This window comes from Nerophis ophidion, linkage group LG04 (genome assembly GCF_033978795.1).
Source record: "Nerophis ophidion isolate RoL-2023_Sa linkage group LG04, RoL_Noph_v1.0, whole genome shotgun sequence".
Taxonomy (NCBI): Eukaryota; Metazoa; Chordata; class Actinopteri; order Syngnathiformes; family Syngnathidae; genus Nerophis; species Nerophis ophidion.
In genome coordinates this window covers 2,573,870-2,593,515 of record NC_084614.1, presented here as the reverse complement: position 1 = coordinate 2,593,515, position 19,646 = coordinate 2,573,870, and the positions used below count along the sequence as shown (strand labels likewise).

General features: G+C 29.1%; 1 protein-coding gene across 1 annotated transcript in view; it reads left to right on the top strand.

Moving 5' to 3' along the window:
- Positions 1-18,741, top strand: part of necab1 (N-terminal EF-hand calcium binding protein 1) — a 35,580-nt gene extending 16,839 nt beyond the window's left edge. The window contains exons 7-12 of the mRNA XM_061896728.1: positions 3,163-3,346; positions 5,218-5,265; positions 6,013-6,125; positions 14,745-14,822; positions 16,607-16,698; positions 17,078-18,741. Of these exons, the coding sequence (XP_061752712.1) occupies positions 3,163-3,346; positions 5,218-5,265; positions 6,013-6,125; positions 14,745-14,822; positions 16,607-16,698; positions 17,078-17,112 (550 nt within the window). The 3' untranslated portion in view covers positions 17,113-18,741. The remainder of the gene's footprint in view (positions 1-3,162; positions 3,347-5,217; positions 5,266-6,012; positions 6,126-14,744; positions 14,823-16,606; positions 16,699-17,077) is intronic.
- Positions 18,742-19,646: the final 905 nt, after the last annotated feature.

Here is a 19,646-nt window from a genome sequence, read left to right as displayed (position 1 = left end):
ACTAAGTCTGTTACCTAATGTGATGACTAGGTGTGTTACCTAATATGATGACTAAGTGTGTTACATCTTATGTTTTGGGGCTTGTGTTTTTGGAACCTGTGTTTTTAGGACTTTTTAGGACTTTTATTTTTAGGACTAGAGTTTTAGGACAGGCAGCAATGAAAGCTGGGTGCAGTCGAGGAGAAAAGAGGACCAGGTGGGCGGACAAAAGGACAAGTTAGCAAGTCCTCCTACACTAGTCACACTAACTGATGATGTCACCATGCAGAATAGTATTGTAGTATTATCATCTTATTGTAGTAGTATGATGATATAGTAGTAGTATGATGACATTGTAGTAGTATGATGATATAGTAGTATTATGATGATATAGTAGTATTATGATGATATAGTAGTAGTATGATGATATAGTAGTAGTACGATGACATTGTAGTAGTATGATGATATAGTAGTATTATGATGATATAGTAGTATTATGATAACATTGTGGTATGATCATATAGTAGTATTATGATGAGATAGTAGTATTATGATGATATAGTATTATGATGATGAGATTGTAGTATTATGATGATATAGTAGTATTATGATGATATAGTAGTATTATGATGAGATTGTAGTATTATGATGATATAGTAGTGTTATGATGATATAGTAGTATTATGATGATATAGTAGTAGTATGATGATATAGTAGTATGATGATATAGTAGTAGTATGATGACATTGTAGTATTATGAGGATATAGTAGTATTATGATGATATAGTAGTATTATGATAACATTGTGGTATGATCATATAGTAGTATTATGATGAGATAGTAGTATTATGATGATATAGTATTATGATGATGAGATTGTAGTATTATGATGATATAGTAGTATTATGATGATATAGTAGTATTATGATGAGATTGTAGTATTATGATGATATAGTAGTGTTATGATGATATAGTAGTATTATGATGATATAGTAGTATTATGATAATATAGTAGTATTATGATGATATAGTAGTATTATGATGATATAGTAGTATTATGATAACATTGTGGTATGATGATATAGTAGTATTATGGTGATATAGTAGTATTATGATGATATAGTAGTAGTATGATGATATAGTAGTATGATGATATAGTAGTAGTATGATGACATTGTAGTATTATGAGGATATAGTAGTATTATGATGATATAGTAGTATTATGATAACATTGTGGTATGATCATATAGTAGTATTATGATGAGATAGTAGTATTATGATGATATAGTATTATGATGATGAGATTGTAGTATTATGATGATATAGTAGTATTATGATGATATAGTAGTATTATGATGAGATTGTAGTATTATGATGATATAGTAGTGTTATGATGATATAGTAGTATTATGATGATATAGTAGTATTATGATGATATAGTAGTATTATGACGATATAGTAGTATTATGATGATATAGTAGTATTATGATGATATAGTAGTATTATGATGATGTAGTAGTATTATGATGATATAGTAGTATTATGATAACATTGTGGTATGATGATATAGTAGTATTATGATGAGATAGTAGTATTATGATGATATAGTAGTATTATGATGATATAGTAGTATTATGATGATATAGTAGTATTATGACGATATAGTAGTATTATGATGATATAGTAGTATTATGATGATATAATAGTATTATGATGATATAGTAGTATTATGACGATATAGTAGTATTATGATGATATAGTAGTATTATGATGATATAATAGTATTATGATGATATAGTAGTATTATGACGATATAGTAGTATTATGATGATATAGTAGTATTATGATGATATAGTAGTATTATGATGATATAGTAGTATTATGATGATATAGTAGTATTATGACGATATAGTAGTATTATGATGATATAGTAGTATTATGATGATATAGTAGTATTATGATAATATAGTAGTATTATGATGATGTAGTAGTATTATGATGATATAGTAGTATTATGATAACATTGTGGTATGATGATATAGTAGTATTATGATGAGATAGTAGTATTATGATGATATAGTATTATGATGATGAGATTGTAGTATTATGATGATATAGTAGTATTATGATGATATAGTAGTATTATGATGAGATTGTAGTATTATGATGATATAGTAGTATTATGATGATATAGTAGTATTATGATGAGATTGTAGTATTATGATGATATAGTAGTGTTATGATGATATAGTAGTGTTATGATGATATAGTAGTATTATGATGATATAGTAGTATTATGACGATATAGTAGTATTATGATGATATAGTAGTATTATGATGATATAGTAGTATTATGATAATATAGTAGTATTATGATGATGTAGTAGTATTATGATGATATAGTAGTATTATGATAACATTGTGGTATGATGATATAGTAGTATTATGATGAGATAGTAGTATTATGATGATATAGTAGTATTATGATGATATAGTAGTATTATGACGATATAGTAGTATTATGATGATATAGTAGTATTATGATGATATAGTAGTATTATGATGATATAGTAGTATTATGATGATATAGTAGTATTATGACGATATAGTAGTATTATGATGATATAGTAGTATTATGATGATATAGTAGTATTATGATAATATAGTAGTATTATGATGATGTAGTAGTATTATGATGATATAGTAGTATTATGATAACATTGTGGTATGATGATATAGTAGTATAATGATGAGATAGTAGTATTATGATGATATAGCAGTATTATGATGATATAGTAGTATTATGATGAGATTGTAGTATTATGATGATATAGAAGTGTTATGATGATATAGTAGTATTATGATGAGATTGTAGTATTATGATGATATAGCAGTATTATGATGATATAGTAGTATTATGATGAGATTGTAGTATTATGATGATATAGTAGTGTTATGATGATATAGTAGTATTATGATGATATAGTAGTATTATGATGATATAGTAGTATTATGATGATATAGTAGTATTATGACGATATAGTAGTATTATGATGATATAGTAGTATTGTGATGATATAGTAGTATTTTGAGGACGTTGTAGTATTATGATGATGTAGTAGTATTATGATGATATAGTAGTATTATGATGATATTGTAGTACTGTGTGTATTACTACCACAGACTGGGTCCTCCCAAGGCAGAGGTGGTGTCCATCCAGTGGTCAGGACGTCGCTCCAAGCGCAGACCTGACAGGAACTACAGTTTGTCCCCCAACAAAGGCCTGACAGGGGCTGTGGACCAGGACCACCACTGGACCACACAAGTCACCAGACTGCAGAAACTCATAGACCGCCTGGAACAAAAGGTTCATGATCACCGAACTAACAACACCAATAAATAGATTAATAATAATAATAATAATAATAATAATAATGATACTACAGTTATTATAATAACAATAACAATAATAATAATGGGGGGGGGGGGATTTTTAAATAAAATAATAATAAGTGTTGAAACTAAAATGATAATACTGGTATTAATAATAATAATAATACAGCTATAATAATAATAATAACAATAGTGGTAATAATGATAATAATAATGGAAATAACAGTAATAATAATGACAATAATCATAATAATGATGATAATACAGTTATAATAATAATACCAATACTAACTACAATAATAATAATGGGAATAATAGTAGTATTAGTAAAGATAATATAGCTAATAATAATAAAAATAATTTTGTAATAGTAATAACTATAATAACAACAATGATAATAACATTATTATAATGATAATTATTATTTTTACAATCATCAAAACAATATTAACCATAATAATAATATTAATACTTACAATAATAATAATAATAATAATAATGTAATAATATTAATAACAATAATATTAACAATAACAAAAAACTATATTAAAATGATTAATGATATTACCACTAATAATAATAATAACAATAATGATAATAGTTATATTAATAAAAAATATTTTTTAAAGTAAAAATAACACAAGTAATATTAATAAGAACAATAATAATAGTACTAATAATAATTATACTATAGTTTTAATACTAATACTGATGCATTAATAATAATAAAAAAATATTAATAATAATAATAACAACAATAATAATGCTAACATTAACAATAGTAACAATAATAATAATAGCTATAACAATGAAAATATTAATAATGACAATATAGTAATAATCATAATGATGATCATAATAATAATTTCCGTGTTTCAATGACGGCTGTTTATTGTCATCAATCAACATTTGCAGGAACTATTTTACACTTTACTTCATTTATTCTTCATCTCAATTGATTGACTGGAATGTAGAGATGACATCATTGTTTGGACGTGCCCTCAAACACTCAAACTAACATTTGTTTACATATAAGTCACATGATCACATGACCACATGATCACATGACTACATGATCACATGACTACATGATCATATTGCTTCATGATCATCTGACTACATGACCACATGATCATATGATCACATGATCAAATGATCACATGACTACATGACCACATGATCACATGACCACATGATCATATGACCACATGATCACATGACCACATGATCACATGACCACATGATCACATGACTACATGACCACATGACCACATGACCACATGATCACATGATCACATGACCACATGACCACATGACCACATGACCACATGACCACATGATCACATGATCACATGACCACATGATCACATGATCACATGATCACATGATCACATGACCACATGACCACATGATCACATGACCACATGACCACATGATCACATGACCACATGATCACATGACCACATGATCACATGACTACATGACCACATGACCACATGACCACATGACCACATGATCACATGACCACGTGACCACATGACCACATGACCACATGACTACATGACCACATGACCACATGATCACATGACCACATGACCACATGACTACATGACCACATGACTACATGATCACATGACCACATGACCACATGACCACATGACCACATGATCACATGACCACATGATCACATGACCACATGACCACATGATCACATGACCACATGACCACATGACTACATGACCACATGACTACATGACCACATGACCACATGACTACATGACCACATGATCACATGATCACATGACCACATGACCACATGACCACATGACCTGTTGTCCTCCACAGGAGATCCGCCTGGAGCCTGCAGAAGAAGAAGTGGTGGAGAGCAAGATGGTGTGTTGGTGCTGATGAGAAGTCTGGTTGTCATGGCGACAGCAGCAGGACCCACTCTTTGCCCTCATGTCGCCTTTCCTGCTCTCTGTCTGTGTGTGTGTCTGTGTGTGTGTGTGTGTGTGTGTGTGTGTGTGTGTGTGTGTGTCTTAGTGTGTGTGAGTGTGTGTGTGTGTGTGTGTCTTAGTGTGTGTGTGTGTGTGTGTGTGTCTTAGTGTGTGTGTCTTAGTGTGTGTGTGTGTGTGTGTGTGTCTTAGTGTGTGTGTGTGTGTGTGTGTGTGTGTGTGTGTGTGTGTGTGTGTGTGTGTTTTGCACCTCTTGTGACAGGCAGACACGTGTGTGTGTGTGTCTTAGTGTGTGTGTGTGTTTTGCACTTACTGTGACAGGCTGACATGTGTGTGTGTGTGTCTTAGTGTGTGTGTGTGTGGGCATGTGTGTGTGTTTTGCACCTCCTGTGACAGGCGGACACGTGTGTGTGTGTGTGTGTGTGTTTTGCACTTACTGTGACAGGCTGGCATGTGTGTGTGTGTGTGTTTTGCACCTCCTCTGACAGGCGGATATGTGTGTGTGTGTGTCTTAGTGTGTGTGTGTGTGGGCATGTGTGTGTGTTTTGCACCTCCTGTGACAGGCGGACACGTGTGTGTGTGTGTGTGTGTGTTTTGCACTTACTGTGACAGGCTGGCATGTGTGTGTGTGTGTGTTTTGCACCTCCTCTGACAGGCGGATATGTGTGTGTGTGTGTGTGTGCAGCACATGGTGATGGTGCAGAGGCAGATGTGTGTGATGGAGCAGCAGGTGGAGGACTTCCGTGTGTCCCTCAGACTTTATGTGGACACTTCCTGCACTCAGACTGGATGTCTACAGTCAGTACACACACACACACACACACACACACACACACACACACACACACGGTTGGATGAATTGCTGTGAGTGTGAGGATGAATACATTGATTTATTAATTTCTGATCACATGACTCCCTCCTCTCTGAGCCGCCACATGTAGTCCTGGCTCCTCCTTCTGTGCCCCTGGTCGGGTCTGCCAGGTCCGAGGTGAGGCAGCCGACAAAGAGCAGATGTGAAATAGAACCAAGGACACAGCCTCCCCTCACTGGGTCCCCTTTGGAGCCAGGCCTGGGGCCTCCATGGGGGCAACGTGGGCGCCCCCCTCCAATGGGCTCACCTGGCCGGGGGGGTGGGGAGGAGCCTGAGCTGGTGCACAAGGTGGAGAAGTTCTGGCTGGATGTGGTCGGACTCACTTTGACGCACAGTAAAGAATTTGGAAGCATGCTGGACTCTCTTCCACTCGGGTGTTGCAAGCAGAGAGGCGACGGGCAGAGGTGGCAATTCTTGTGTGGCCCCCCCGGGTCAAAGGCTGTATGTTGGAGTTCCACCCAGTCGACGAGAGGGCAGCCTCCCTCCACCTCTGGGTGGGGGCACGGGTCCTGACTGTTGTCTGTGCTTGTGCACCAAACAGGTTCTGGATGTTGTGGGGCTGTCTTGGTTGACAAGACTCTGCAGGGACATCAGGGGCGGTACATCTGGATTGGTAGACCGGGGTGGTGGTTCCTGTCTATAAGAAGGGGGGACCGGAGGGTGTGTTCCAACCATGGTTCTCTCCCGAGTTGGGGAGGAGACCCTGCCCCAAGTGGAGGAGTTCAAGTACCTGGGAGTCTTGTTCACGAGTGAGGGAAGAGTGGATGGTGAGATCCGGTGCGGCGTCTTCAGTAATGTGGACGCTGTTGTGGTGAAGAAGGAGCTGAGCCGGAAGGCAAAGCTCTCAATTTACCGGTCGATCTACGTTCCCATCCTCACCTATGGTCATGAGCTTTGGGTCATGACCGAAAGGATAAGATCACGGGTACAAGCGGCCCAAATGAGTTTCCAGGTCTCTCCCTTAGAGATAGGGTGAGAAGCTCTGCCATCCGGGAGGAACTCAAAGTAAAGCCGCTGCTCCTCCACATGGAGAGGAGCCAGATGAGGTGGTTCAGGTATCTAGTCAGGAAGTCCTAAACACTTCCTGTCTGACCCGTTGGAGACCACGAGGAAGACCCAGGTCACGGTGGCAAGACTATGTCTCCCAGCTGGCCTGAGAACGCCTCAGGATCCCCTTGGGAGGGACTGGACTAAGTGGCTGGGGAGAGGGCTTCTCTGCTTAGGCTGCTGCCCCCGCGACCCCACTTGGGATAAGCAGAAGAAGATGGATGGATGACTTATCCTTCTATGAACACATAATGTTTAATTCTAAGATCACATGACGTGTTATTCTGTGATCACATGACATGTTATTCTATGATCACATGATGTTTTATTGTATGATCACATGACTTGTTTTATAGTATGATGACATGATGTTTTATTGTATAATGACATGATGTTTTATAGTATGATGACATGATGTTTTATAGTATGATGACATGATGTTTTATTGTATAATGACATGATGTTTTATAGTATGATGACATGATGTTTTATAGTATGATGACATGATGTTTTATTGTATGATCACATGACTTGTTTTATAGTATGATGACATGATGTTTTATAGTATGATGACATGATGTTTTATTGTATGATGACATGATGTTTTATAGTATGATGACATGATGTTTTATAGTATGATGACATGATGTTTTATTGTATGATCACATGACTTGTTTTATAGTATGATGACATGATGTTTTATAGTATGATCACATGACTTGTTTTATAGTATGATGACATGATGTTTTATTGTATGGTGACATGATGTTTTATAGTATGATGACATGATGTTTTATAGTATGATGACATGATGTTTTATAGTATGATGACATGACTTGTTTTATAGTATGATGACATGATGTTTTATTGTATAATGACATGATGTTTTATAGTATGATGACATGATGTTTTATAGTATGATGACATGATGTTTTATTGTATGATCACATGACTTGTTTTATAGTATGATGACATGATGTTTTATAGTATGATGACATGATGTTTTATTGTATGATGACATGATGTTTTATAGTATGATGACATGATGTTTTATAGTATGATGACATGATGTTTTATTGTATGATCACATGACTTGTTTTATAGTATGATGACATGATGTTTTATAGTATGATCACATGACTTGTTTTATAGTATGATGACATGATGTTTTATTGTATGGTGACATGATGTTTTATAGTATGATGACATGATGTTTTATAGTATGATGACATGATGTTTTATAGTATGATGACATGATGTTTTATAGTATGATGACATGATGTTTTATAGTATGATGACATGATGTTTTATAGTATGATCACATGACTTGTTTTATAGTATGATGACATAATGTTTTATAGTATGATGACATGATGTTTTATAGTATGATGACATGATGTTTTATTGTATGATGACATGATGTTTTATAGTATGATGACATGATGTTTTATAGTATGATGACATGATGTTTTATAGTATGATGACATGATGTTTTATAGTATGATGACATGATGTTTTATAGTATGATGACATGATGTTTTATAGTATGATGACATGATGTTTTATAGTATGATGACATGATGTTTTATAGTATGATCACATGACTTGTTTTATAGTATGATGACATGATGTTTTATTGTATGATGACATGATGTTTTATAGTATGATGACATGATGTTTTATAGTATGATGACATGATGTTTTATAGTATGATCACATGACTTGTTTTATAGTATGATGACATGATGTTTTATTGTATGATGACATGATGTTTTATAGTATGATGACATGATGTTTTATAGTATGATGACATGATGTTTTATAGTATGATCACATGATGTTTTATAGTATGATGACATGATGTTTTATAGTATGATCACATGATTTGTTTTATAGTATGATGACATGATGTTTTATAGTATGATGACATGATGTTTTATAGTATGATGACATGATGTTTTATAGTATGATCACATGACTTGTTTTATAGTATGATGACATGATGTTTTATTGTATGATGACATGATGTTTTATAGTATGATGACATGATGTTTTATTGTATGATCACATGACTTGTTTTATAGTATGATGACATGTTTTATTGTATGATGACATGATGTTTTATAGTATGATGACATGATGTTTTATTGTATGATGACATGATGTTTTATAGTATGATGACATGATGTTTTATTGTATGATCACATGACTTGTTTTATAGTATGATGACATGATGTTTTATTGTATGATGACATGATGTTTTATAGTATGATGACATGATGTTTTATAGTATGATGACATGATGTTTTATTGTATGATGACATGATGTTTTATAGTATGATGACATGATGTTTTATAGTATGATGACATGATGTTTTATAGTATGATCACATGACTTGTTTTATAGTATGATGACATGATGTTTTATTGTATGATGACATGATGTTTTATAGTATGATGACATGATGTTTTATAGTATGATGACATGATGTTTTATAGTATGATGACATGATGTTTTATAGTATGATGACATGATGTTTTATAGTATGATGACATGATGTTTTATAGTATGATCACATGACTTGTTTTATAGTATGATGACATGATGTTTTATAGTATGATCACATGACTTGTTTTATAGTATGATGACATGATGTTTTATAGTATGATCACATGACTTGTTTTATAGTATGATGACATGATGTTTTATTGTATGATGACATGATGTTTTATAGTATGATGACATGATGTTTTATTGTATGATCACATGACTTGTTTTATAGTATGATGACATGATGTTTTATTGTATGATGACATGATGTTTTATAGTATGATGACATGATGTTTTATTGTATGATGACATGATGTTTTATAGTATGATGACATGATGTTTTATAGTATGATGACATGATGTTTTATAGTATGATGACATGATGTTTTATAGTATGATGACATGATGTTTTATAGTATGATGACATGTTTTATAGTGTGATGACATGATGTTTTATAGTATGATGACATGATGTTTTATAGTATGATGTCATGATGTTTTATAGTATGATGTCATGATGTTTTATTGTATGATGACATGATGTTTTATAGTATGATGACATGATGTTTTATAGTATGATGACATGATGTTTTATAGTATGATGACATGATGTTTTATAGTATGATCACATGACTTGTTTTATAGTATGATGACATGATGTTTTATAGTATGATGACATGATGTTTTATTGTATGATGACATGATGTTTTATAGTATGATGACATGTTTTATTGTATGATGACATGATGTTTTATAGTATGATGACATGATGTTTTATAGTATGATGACATGATGTTTTATTGTATGATCACATGACTTGTTTTATAGTATGATGACATGATGTTTTATTGTATGATGACATGATGTTTTATAGTATGATGACATGATGTTTTATAGTATGATCACATGACTTGTTTTATAGTATGATGACATGATGTTTTATTGTATGATGACATGATGTTTTATAGTATGATGACATGATGTTTTATAGTATGATGACATGATGTTTTATAGTATGATGACATGATGTTTTATAGTATGATCACATGACTTGTTTTATAGTATGATGACATGATGTTTTATTGTATGATGACATGATGTTTTATAGTATGATCACATGACTTGTTTTATAGTATGATGACATGATGTTTTATTGTATGATGACATGATGTTTTATAGTATGATGACATGATGTTTTATAGTATGATGACATGTTTTATTGTATGATGACATGATGTTTTATAGTATGATGACATGATGTTTTATAGTATGATGACATGATGTTTTATTGTATGATCACATGACTTGTTTTATAGTATGATGACATGATGTTTTATTGTATGATGACATGATGTTTTATAGTATGATGACATGTTTTATTGTATGATCACATGACTTGTTTTATAGTATGATGACATGATGTTTTATAGTATGATGACATGATGTTTTATTGTATGATCACATGACTTGTTTTATAGTATGATGACATGATGTTTTATTGTATGATGACATGATGTTTTATAGTATGATGACATGATGTTTTATAGTATGATGACATGATGTTTTATAGTATGATGTCATGATGTTTTATTGTATGATGACATGATGTTTTATAGTATGATGACATGATGTTTTATTGTATGATGACATGATGTTTTATAGTATGATGACATGATGTTTTATAGTATGATCACATGACTTGTTTTATAGTATGATGACATGATGTTTTATAGTATGATGACATGATGTTTTATTGTATGATGACATGATGTTTTATAGTATGATGACATGTTTTATTGTATGATGACATGATGTTTTATAGTATGATGACATGATGTTTTATAGTATGATGTCATGATGTTTTATAGTATGATGTCATGATGTTTTATTGTATGATGACATGATGTTTTATAGTATGATGACATGATGTTTTATAGTATGATGACATGATGTTTTATAGTATGATGACATGATGTTTTATAGTATGATCACATGACTTGTTTTATAGTATGATGACATGATGTTTTATAGTATGATGACATGATGTTTTATTGTATGATGACATGATGTTTTATAGTATGATGACATGTTTTATTGTATGATGACATGATGTTTTATAGTATGATGACATGATTTTTTATTGTATGATCACATGACTTGTTTTATAGTATGATGACATGATGTTTTATTGTATGATGACATGATGTTTTATAGTATGATGACATGATGTTTTATAGTATGATCACATGACTTGTTTTATAGTATGATGACATGATGTTTTATTGTATGATGACATGATGTTTTATAGTATGATGACATGATGTTTTATAGTATGATGACATGATGTTTTATAGTATGATGACATGATGTTTTATAGTATGATCACATGACTTGTTTTATAGTATGATGACATGATGTTTTATTGTATGATGACATGATGTTTTATAGTATGATCACATGACTTGTTTTATAGTATGATGACATGATGTTTTATTGTATGATGACATGATGTTTTATAGTATGATGACATGATGTTTTATAGTATGATGACATGTTTTATTGTATGATGACATGATGTTTTATAGTATGATGACATGATGTTTTATAGTATGATGACATGATGTTTTATTGTATGATCACATGACTTGTTTTATAGTATGATGACATGATGTTTTATTGTATGATGACATGATGTTTTATAGTATGATGACATGATGTTTTATAGTATGATGACATGTTTTATTGTATGATCACATGACTTGTTTCATAGTATGATGACATGATGTTTTATAGTATGATGACATGATGTTTTATTGTATGATCACATGACTTGTTTTATAGTATGATGACATGATGTTTTATTGTATGATGACATGATGTTTTATAGTATGATGACATGATGTTTTATAGTATGATGACATGATGTTTTATAGTATGATGTCATGATGTTTTATTGTATGATGACATGATGTTTTATAGTATGATGTCATGATGTTTTATTGTATGATGACATGATGTTTTATAGTATGATGACATGATGTTTTATTGTATGATGACATGATGTTTTATAGTATGATGACATGATGTTTTATTGTATGATGACATGATGTTTTATAGTATGATGACATGATGTTTTATAGTATGATGACATGATGTTTTATAGTGTGATGACATGATGTTTTATAGTATGATGTCATGATGTTTTATAGTATGATGACATGATGTTTTATAGTATGATGACATGATGTTTTATAGTATGATGACATGATGTTTTATAGTATGATGACATGATGTTTTATAGTATGATCACATGACTTGTTTTATAGTATGATGACATGATGTTTTATAGTATGATGACATGATGTTTTATTGTATGATGACATGATGTTTTATAGTATGATGACATGATGTTTTATTGTATGATGACATGATGTTTTATAGTATGATGACATGTTTTATTGTATGATGACATGATGTTTTATAGTATGATGACATGATTTTTTATTGTATGATCACATGACTTGTTTTATAGTATGATGACATGATGTTTTATTGTATGATGACATGATGTTTTATAGTATGATGACATGATGTTTTATAGTATGATCACATGACTTGTTTTATAGTATGATGACATGATGTTTTATTGTATGATGACATGATGTTTTATAGTATGATGACATGATGTTTTATAGTATGATGACATGATGTTTTATAGTATGATGACATGATGTTTTATAGTATGATCACATGACTTGTTTTATAGTATGATGACATGATGTTTTATTGTATGATGACATGATGTTTTATAGTATGATCACATGACTTGTTTTATAGTATGATGACATGATGTTTTATTGTATGATGACATGATGTTTTATAGTATGATGACATGATGTTTTATAGTATGATGACATGTTTTATTGTATGATGACATGATGTTTTATAGTATGATGACATGATGTTTTATAGTATGATGACATGATGTTTTATTGTATGATCACATGACTTGTTTTATAGTATGATGACATGATGTTTTATTGTATGATGACATGATGTTTTATAGTATGATGACATGATGTTTTATAGTATGATGACATGTTTTATTGTATGATCACATGACTTGTTTCATAGTATGATGACATGATGTTTTATAGTATGATGACATGATGTTTTATTGTATGATCACATGACTTGTTTTATAGTATGATGACATGATGTTTTATTGTATGATGACATGATGTTTTATAGTATGATGACATGATGTTTTATAGTATGATGACATGATGTTTTATAGTATGATGTCATGATGTTTTATTGTATGATGACATGATGTTTTATAGTATGATGTCATGATGTTTTATTGTATGATGACATGATGTTTTATAGTATGATGACATGATGTTTTATAGTATGATGACATGTTTTATTGTATGATCACATGACTTGTTTCATAGTATGATGACATGATGTTTTATAGTATGATGACATGATGTTTTATTGTATGATCACATGACTTGTTTTATAGTATGATGACATGATGTTTTATTGTATGATGACATGATGTTTTATAGTATGATGACATGATGTTTTATAGTATGATGACATGATGTTTTATAGTATGATGTCATGATGTTTTATTGTATGATGACATGATGTTTTATAGTATGATGTCATGATGTTTTATTGTATGATGACATGATGTTTTATAGTATGATGACATGATGTTTTATTGTATGATGACATGATGTTTTATAGTATGATGACATGATGTTTTATTGTATGATGACATGATGTTTTATAGTATGATGACATGATGTTTTATAGTATGATGACATGATGTTTTATAGTGTGATGACATGATGTTTTATAGTATGATGTCATGATGTTTTATAGTATGATGACATGATGTTTTATAGTATGATGTCATGACTTGTGTGACTCCCAGCATGGCGGTGCAGCGGCTGGCCAACGAGTCTCGCTTCATCCTGTATGAGTTCTGGGAGCACAACAACATGTGGAAGAAGTATGTTTGCGTTATTAGTATTGTTATTAATATTAGTATTATTATGATATTGTTATGTGTGTTTTATAGGCACTTACACAACAACTGCATTTATGTTTATTATTATTGTAACTGAATTTATGTTTATCATTGTTATTATTATTATTATGTGTATTTTATAGGCACTTACACAACTACATTTATGTTTATTATTGTTGTTATTATTAACATTATTATATTATTATTAAGTGTGTTTTATAGGCAGATACACAACTACATTTATGTTTATTATTATATTATTATGTGTGTTTTATAGGCACTTACACAACAAATATATGTATGTTTATGTTTATTATTATTATTTTATTACGTGTGTTTGATAGGCACTTACACAACAACTACATTTATGTTTATTATTATTATTATATTATTATGTGTGTTTGATAGGCACTTACACAACAACTACATTTATGTTTATTATTATTATTTTATTACGTGTGTTTGATAGGCACTTACACAACTACTACATTTATGTTTATTATTATTGTAACTAAATTTATGTTTATCATTGTTATTATTATTATTATGTGTATTTTATAGGCATTTACACAACTACATTTATGTTTATTATTGTTGTTATTATTAACATTATTATATTATTATTAAGTGTGTTTTATAGGCACATACACAACTACATTCATGTTTATTATTATTATTATTATATTATGTGTGTTTTATAGGCACTTACACAACAAATATATTTACCGGTATGTTTATTATTATTATTTTATTACGTGTGTTTGATAGGCACTTACACAACAACTACATTTATGTTTATTATTGTTAATATTATTATATTATTAAGTGTGTTTGATAGGCACTTACACAACAACGACATTTATGTTTATTATTATTATAACTAAATTTATGTTTATCATTGTTATTATTATTATTATTATAATTATGTGTATTATATAGGCACTTACACAACTACATTTATGTTTATTATTGTTGTTATTAACATTATTATATTACATGTGTTTTATAGGCACATACACAACTACATTTATGTTTATTATTATATTATTAAGAGTGTTTGATAGGCACTTACACAACAACTACATTTATGTTTATTATTATTAAGTGTGTTTTATAGGTACATACACAACTACATTTATGTTTATTATTATTATATTATTATATGTGTTTTATAATCACTTACACAACAAGTAAATTAATGTCTATTATTCTTATTATTTTATATTATTAATATTATATTATGTGTGTTTGATAGGCACTTACAAAACAACTACATTTATGTTGTTATTATATTATCATATTATTATGTGTGTTTTATAGGCACTTACACAACTAAATGTATGTTTATTATTATTATTATTTTCTGTGTTTTACAGGCACAAACACAACAACTACATTTATGTTTATTATTATATTGTTATGTGTGTTTAACAGGCACATACAGAACAACTACATTCATGTTTATTATTATATTATTATTATATAATTGATGTATTATAGTCACTTACACAACAACTACATGTATGTTTATTATTATGATTATTATTATATGTGTTTTATAGGCACTTACACAACAACTACATTTGTTTATTATTATTATTATTATGTGTGTTTTACAGGCACATACAGAACAACTACATTTATGTTTATTATTAGTATTATTATTATTATTATTATTATGTGTGTTTTACAGGCACATACAGAACAACTACATTTATGTTTATTATTATATTATTATTATTACGATGATGGTGTGTGTTTTACAGGCACGTACAGAACAACTACAGTAAAAGTTTCCAAAGAGCCAACGTGGACTTCCTGGAAACTCCAGAGATTATTACTACTATGCTACTTCCTGGTACCAAGAACTACTTCAAATACTACTCTTGTGTACACCTGCAGAAAGTACACTTTGCTTCAAATACTACACTCGAGTACCTTTTACTATTGACTATTATCACCTTCATTCTTTTACTCTACATGTTCTTTGTTGTGGACAAAGCTGTGTTAGTGAGCATTTCTTCAGAGTGGCCTTTTATTGTGAATCTCCTCAAAGTTTTACATCTTTGACTTCAACTCGTGGAAAAGTGTTGCGTTTATGTTTCTGTTCAGTGTACTTTTAGTAGTATTCTTGAATTGTGTACAACAATATATACAAAATATACAATCATTCTATCATTCCAGTATGCAAATATCAGTAAATGTCGATTATAAAGTGTATTGCATCTCCTCCGCAGCGTCCTGGTGGGTCCTCAACAACAACAACAACTGACCTTGGACATGACCTTGAGTGGGAATATGACCTTCATGTCGTCATGGTGATGACAAGGATAAACATCAAAAGTATTTATGAATATGACCTCATGCATCGTTCAAGTGTGGCTGGAAAGTGAAATATTTGACATTAATATTATTGAACTTATTTTATGTTGTTAAATGTAGAATAAAGATGAATATTAATATATGTATTTGTATATTGTTGAATATAGAATGAAGATGATTAATATATATTAGGTTTTTCAATGTAGGGTAAATATGAATTTTATTTTATTTAGTGTTATGCTGTTAATAGGAGAATAAAGTTTATTATTATTATTAAATTAATTAATATTATTTAGTTTATTTTATGTTGTTAAATGTAGAATAAATATGAATATTATTGTATGTATTTGTATATTGTAGAATGAAGATGATTAAAATATATTGTGTTTTTCAATGTAGGGTAAATATGAATTTTATTTTATTTAGTGTTATGCTGTTAATAGAATAAAGTTTATTATTATTAAATTCATTAATATTATTTAGTTTATTTTCTGTTGTTAAATGTAGAATAAAGATGAATATTATTGTATGTATTTGTATATTGTTAAATGTAGAATGAAGATGATTATTTAATATATTTTATGTTTTTAAATGTAGGGTAAATATGAATTTTATTTTATTTAGTGTTATGCTGTTAATAGGAGAATACAGTTTATTGTTATTATTATTAGTATTAAATTCATGAATATTATTTAGTTTATTTTATGTTGTTAAATATAGAATAAATATGAATATTATTTAATGTATTTGTTTTTAAATGGAGAGTAACTATGGTTATTTCATTTATTTTGATGTTGTTAAGTGTTCAATAATGATAGTTATAAATAAATGTATTTTACGTTGTTAAATGTGGAATAAAGATGATTATTTATTGTATTTTATTTTGTTAAATGTAGAATAAGGACGAATATTATTTAAGTTACTTTTATTTTGTTAAATGGAGAATAAAGTTTATTATTATTAAATGCATTAATATTAATTGATTTATTTTATTTTGTTAAATTTAGAATAAAGATGAATATTATTTAATTGATTGTCTGTTGTTAAGTGGAGGATAAAGTTTATTATTATTGACACATTCACTAATATTATTGAATGTATTTTATGTTGTTGAATGCAGAATAAAGCTTAATATTATTTTATTGTTATGTTAAGTGGAGAATAAAGTTTATTATTTTTTTATAAAATTCATTGATATTATTACATGTATTTTATGTTGTTAAATGTAGAATAGATTATTATTTAATGTATTTATATGATGTCAAATGGAGAATAACAATTATTATTGTTTATTTTATTTTGATGTTCTTAAATGTATAAAAAAATGGTTATTATTAATTTTATTTTGTTATTAAATGTATAATAAAGATGATTAGTTGTTGTTTTGATGTTATTAAATGTATAATAAAGATGATTAGTTGTTGTTTTGATGTTATTAAATGTATAATAAAGATGAATATTAGTGTTTATTTTGATAGTATTAAATGTATAATAAAGATGATTAGTTGTTGTTTTGATGTTATTAAATGTATAATAAAGATGATTAGTTGTTTTGATGTTATTAAATGTATAATAAAGATGAATATTAGTGTTTATTTTGATAGTATTAAATGTATAATAAAGATGATTATTGTTTATTTTGATGTTATTAAATGTATATAAAAAATTAATATTGGTGTTTATTTTGATGTTATTAAATGTATGATAAAGATTAATATGAGTGTTTATTTTGATGTCATTAAATATAGATTACTGATTAATATTAGTGTTAATATTTATGTTATTAAATGTATGATAAAGATGATTAGTGTTAATTTTGATGTTATTAAATGTAGAATAAAAATGAATATTGTTTATGTTGATGTTTTTTAATGTAGAATAAAGATGAATATTATTGTTTATTTTGATGTTTTTAAATGTATAATAACGATTTATATTAGTGTTTATTTTGATGTTGTTGTATGTAGAATAAAGATAAATATTAGTGTTTATTTTGATGTTATTAAATATAGAATAAAGGTGAATATTATTTTGATGTTGTTGTATGTAGAATAGATTGTTTATTTTGATGTTTGTGGAATAAAGATAAATATTAGTGTTTATTTTGATGTTATTAAATGTACAATAAAGGTGAATATTATTGTTTATTTTGATGTTATTAAATGTGGAATAAAAACGAATATTAGTGTTTATTTTGATGTTATTAAATGTAGAATAAAGGTGAATATTATTGTTTATTTTGATGTTATTAAATGTGGAATAAAAAGGAATATTAGTGTTTATTTTGATGTTATTAAATGTAGAATAAATAAGAACATTCGTTTTTATTTTGTTGTTATAAAGTGTGTGAGAAATGTCTTGTAGTTTCATGACGTTCACCTTCACTTAGACTAGAAAGTGGTTTGCCGCCCCTTGGTGGCGGCGATCAGTAATGCAGCGTCAAATCAGGCTGGAAAAAGCGGAAGTGGAATGAAATCTTATAAA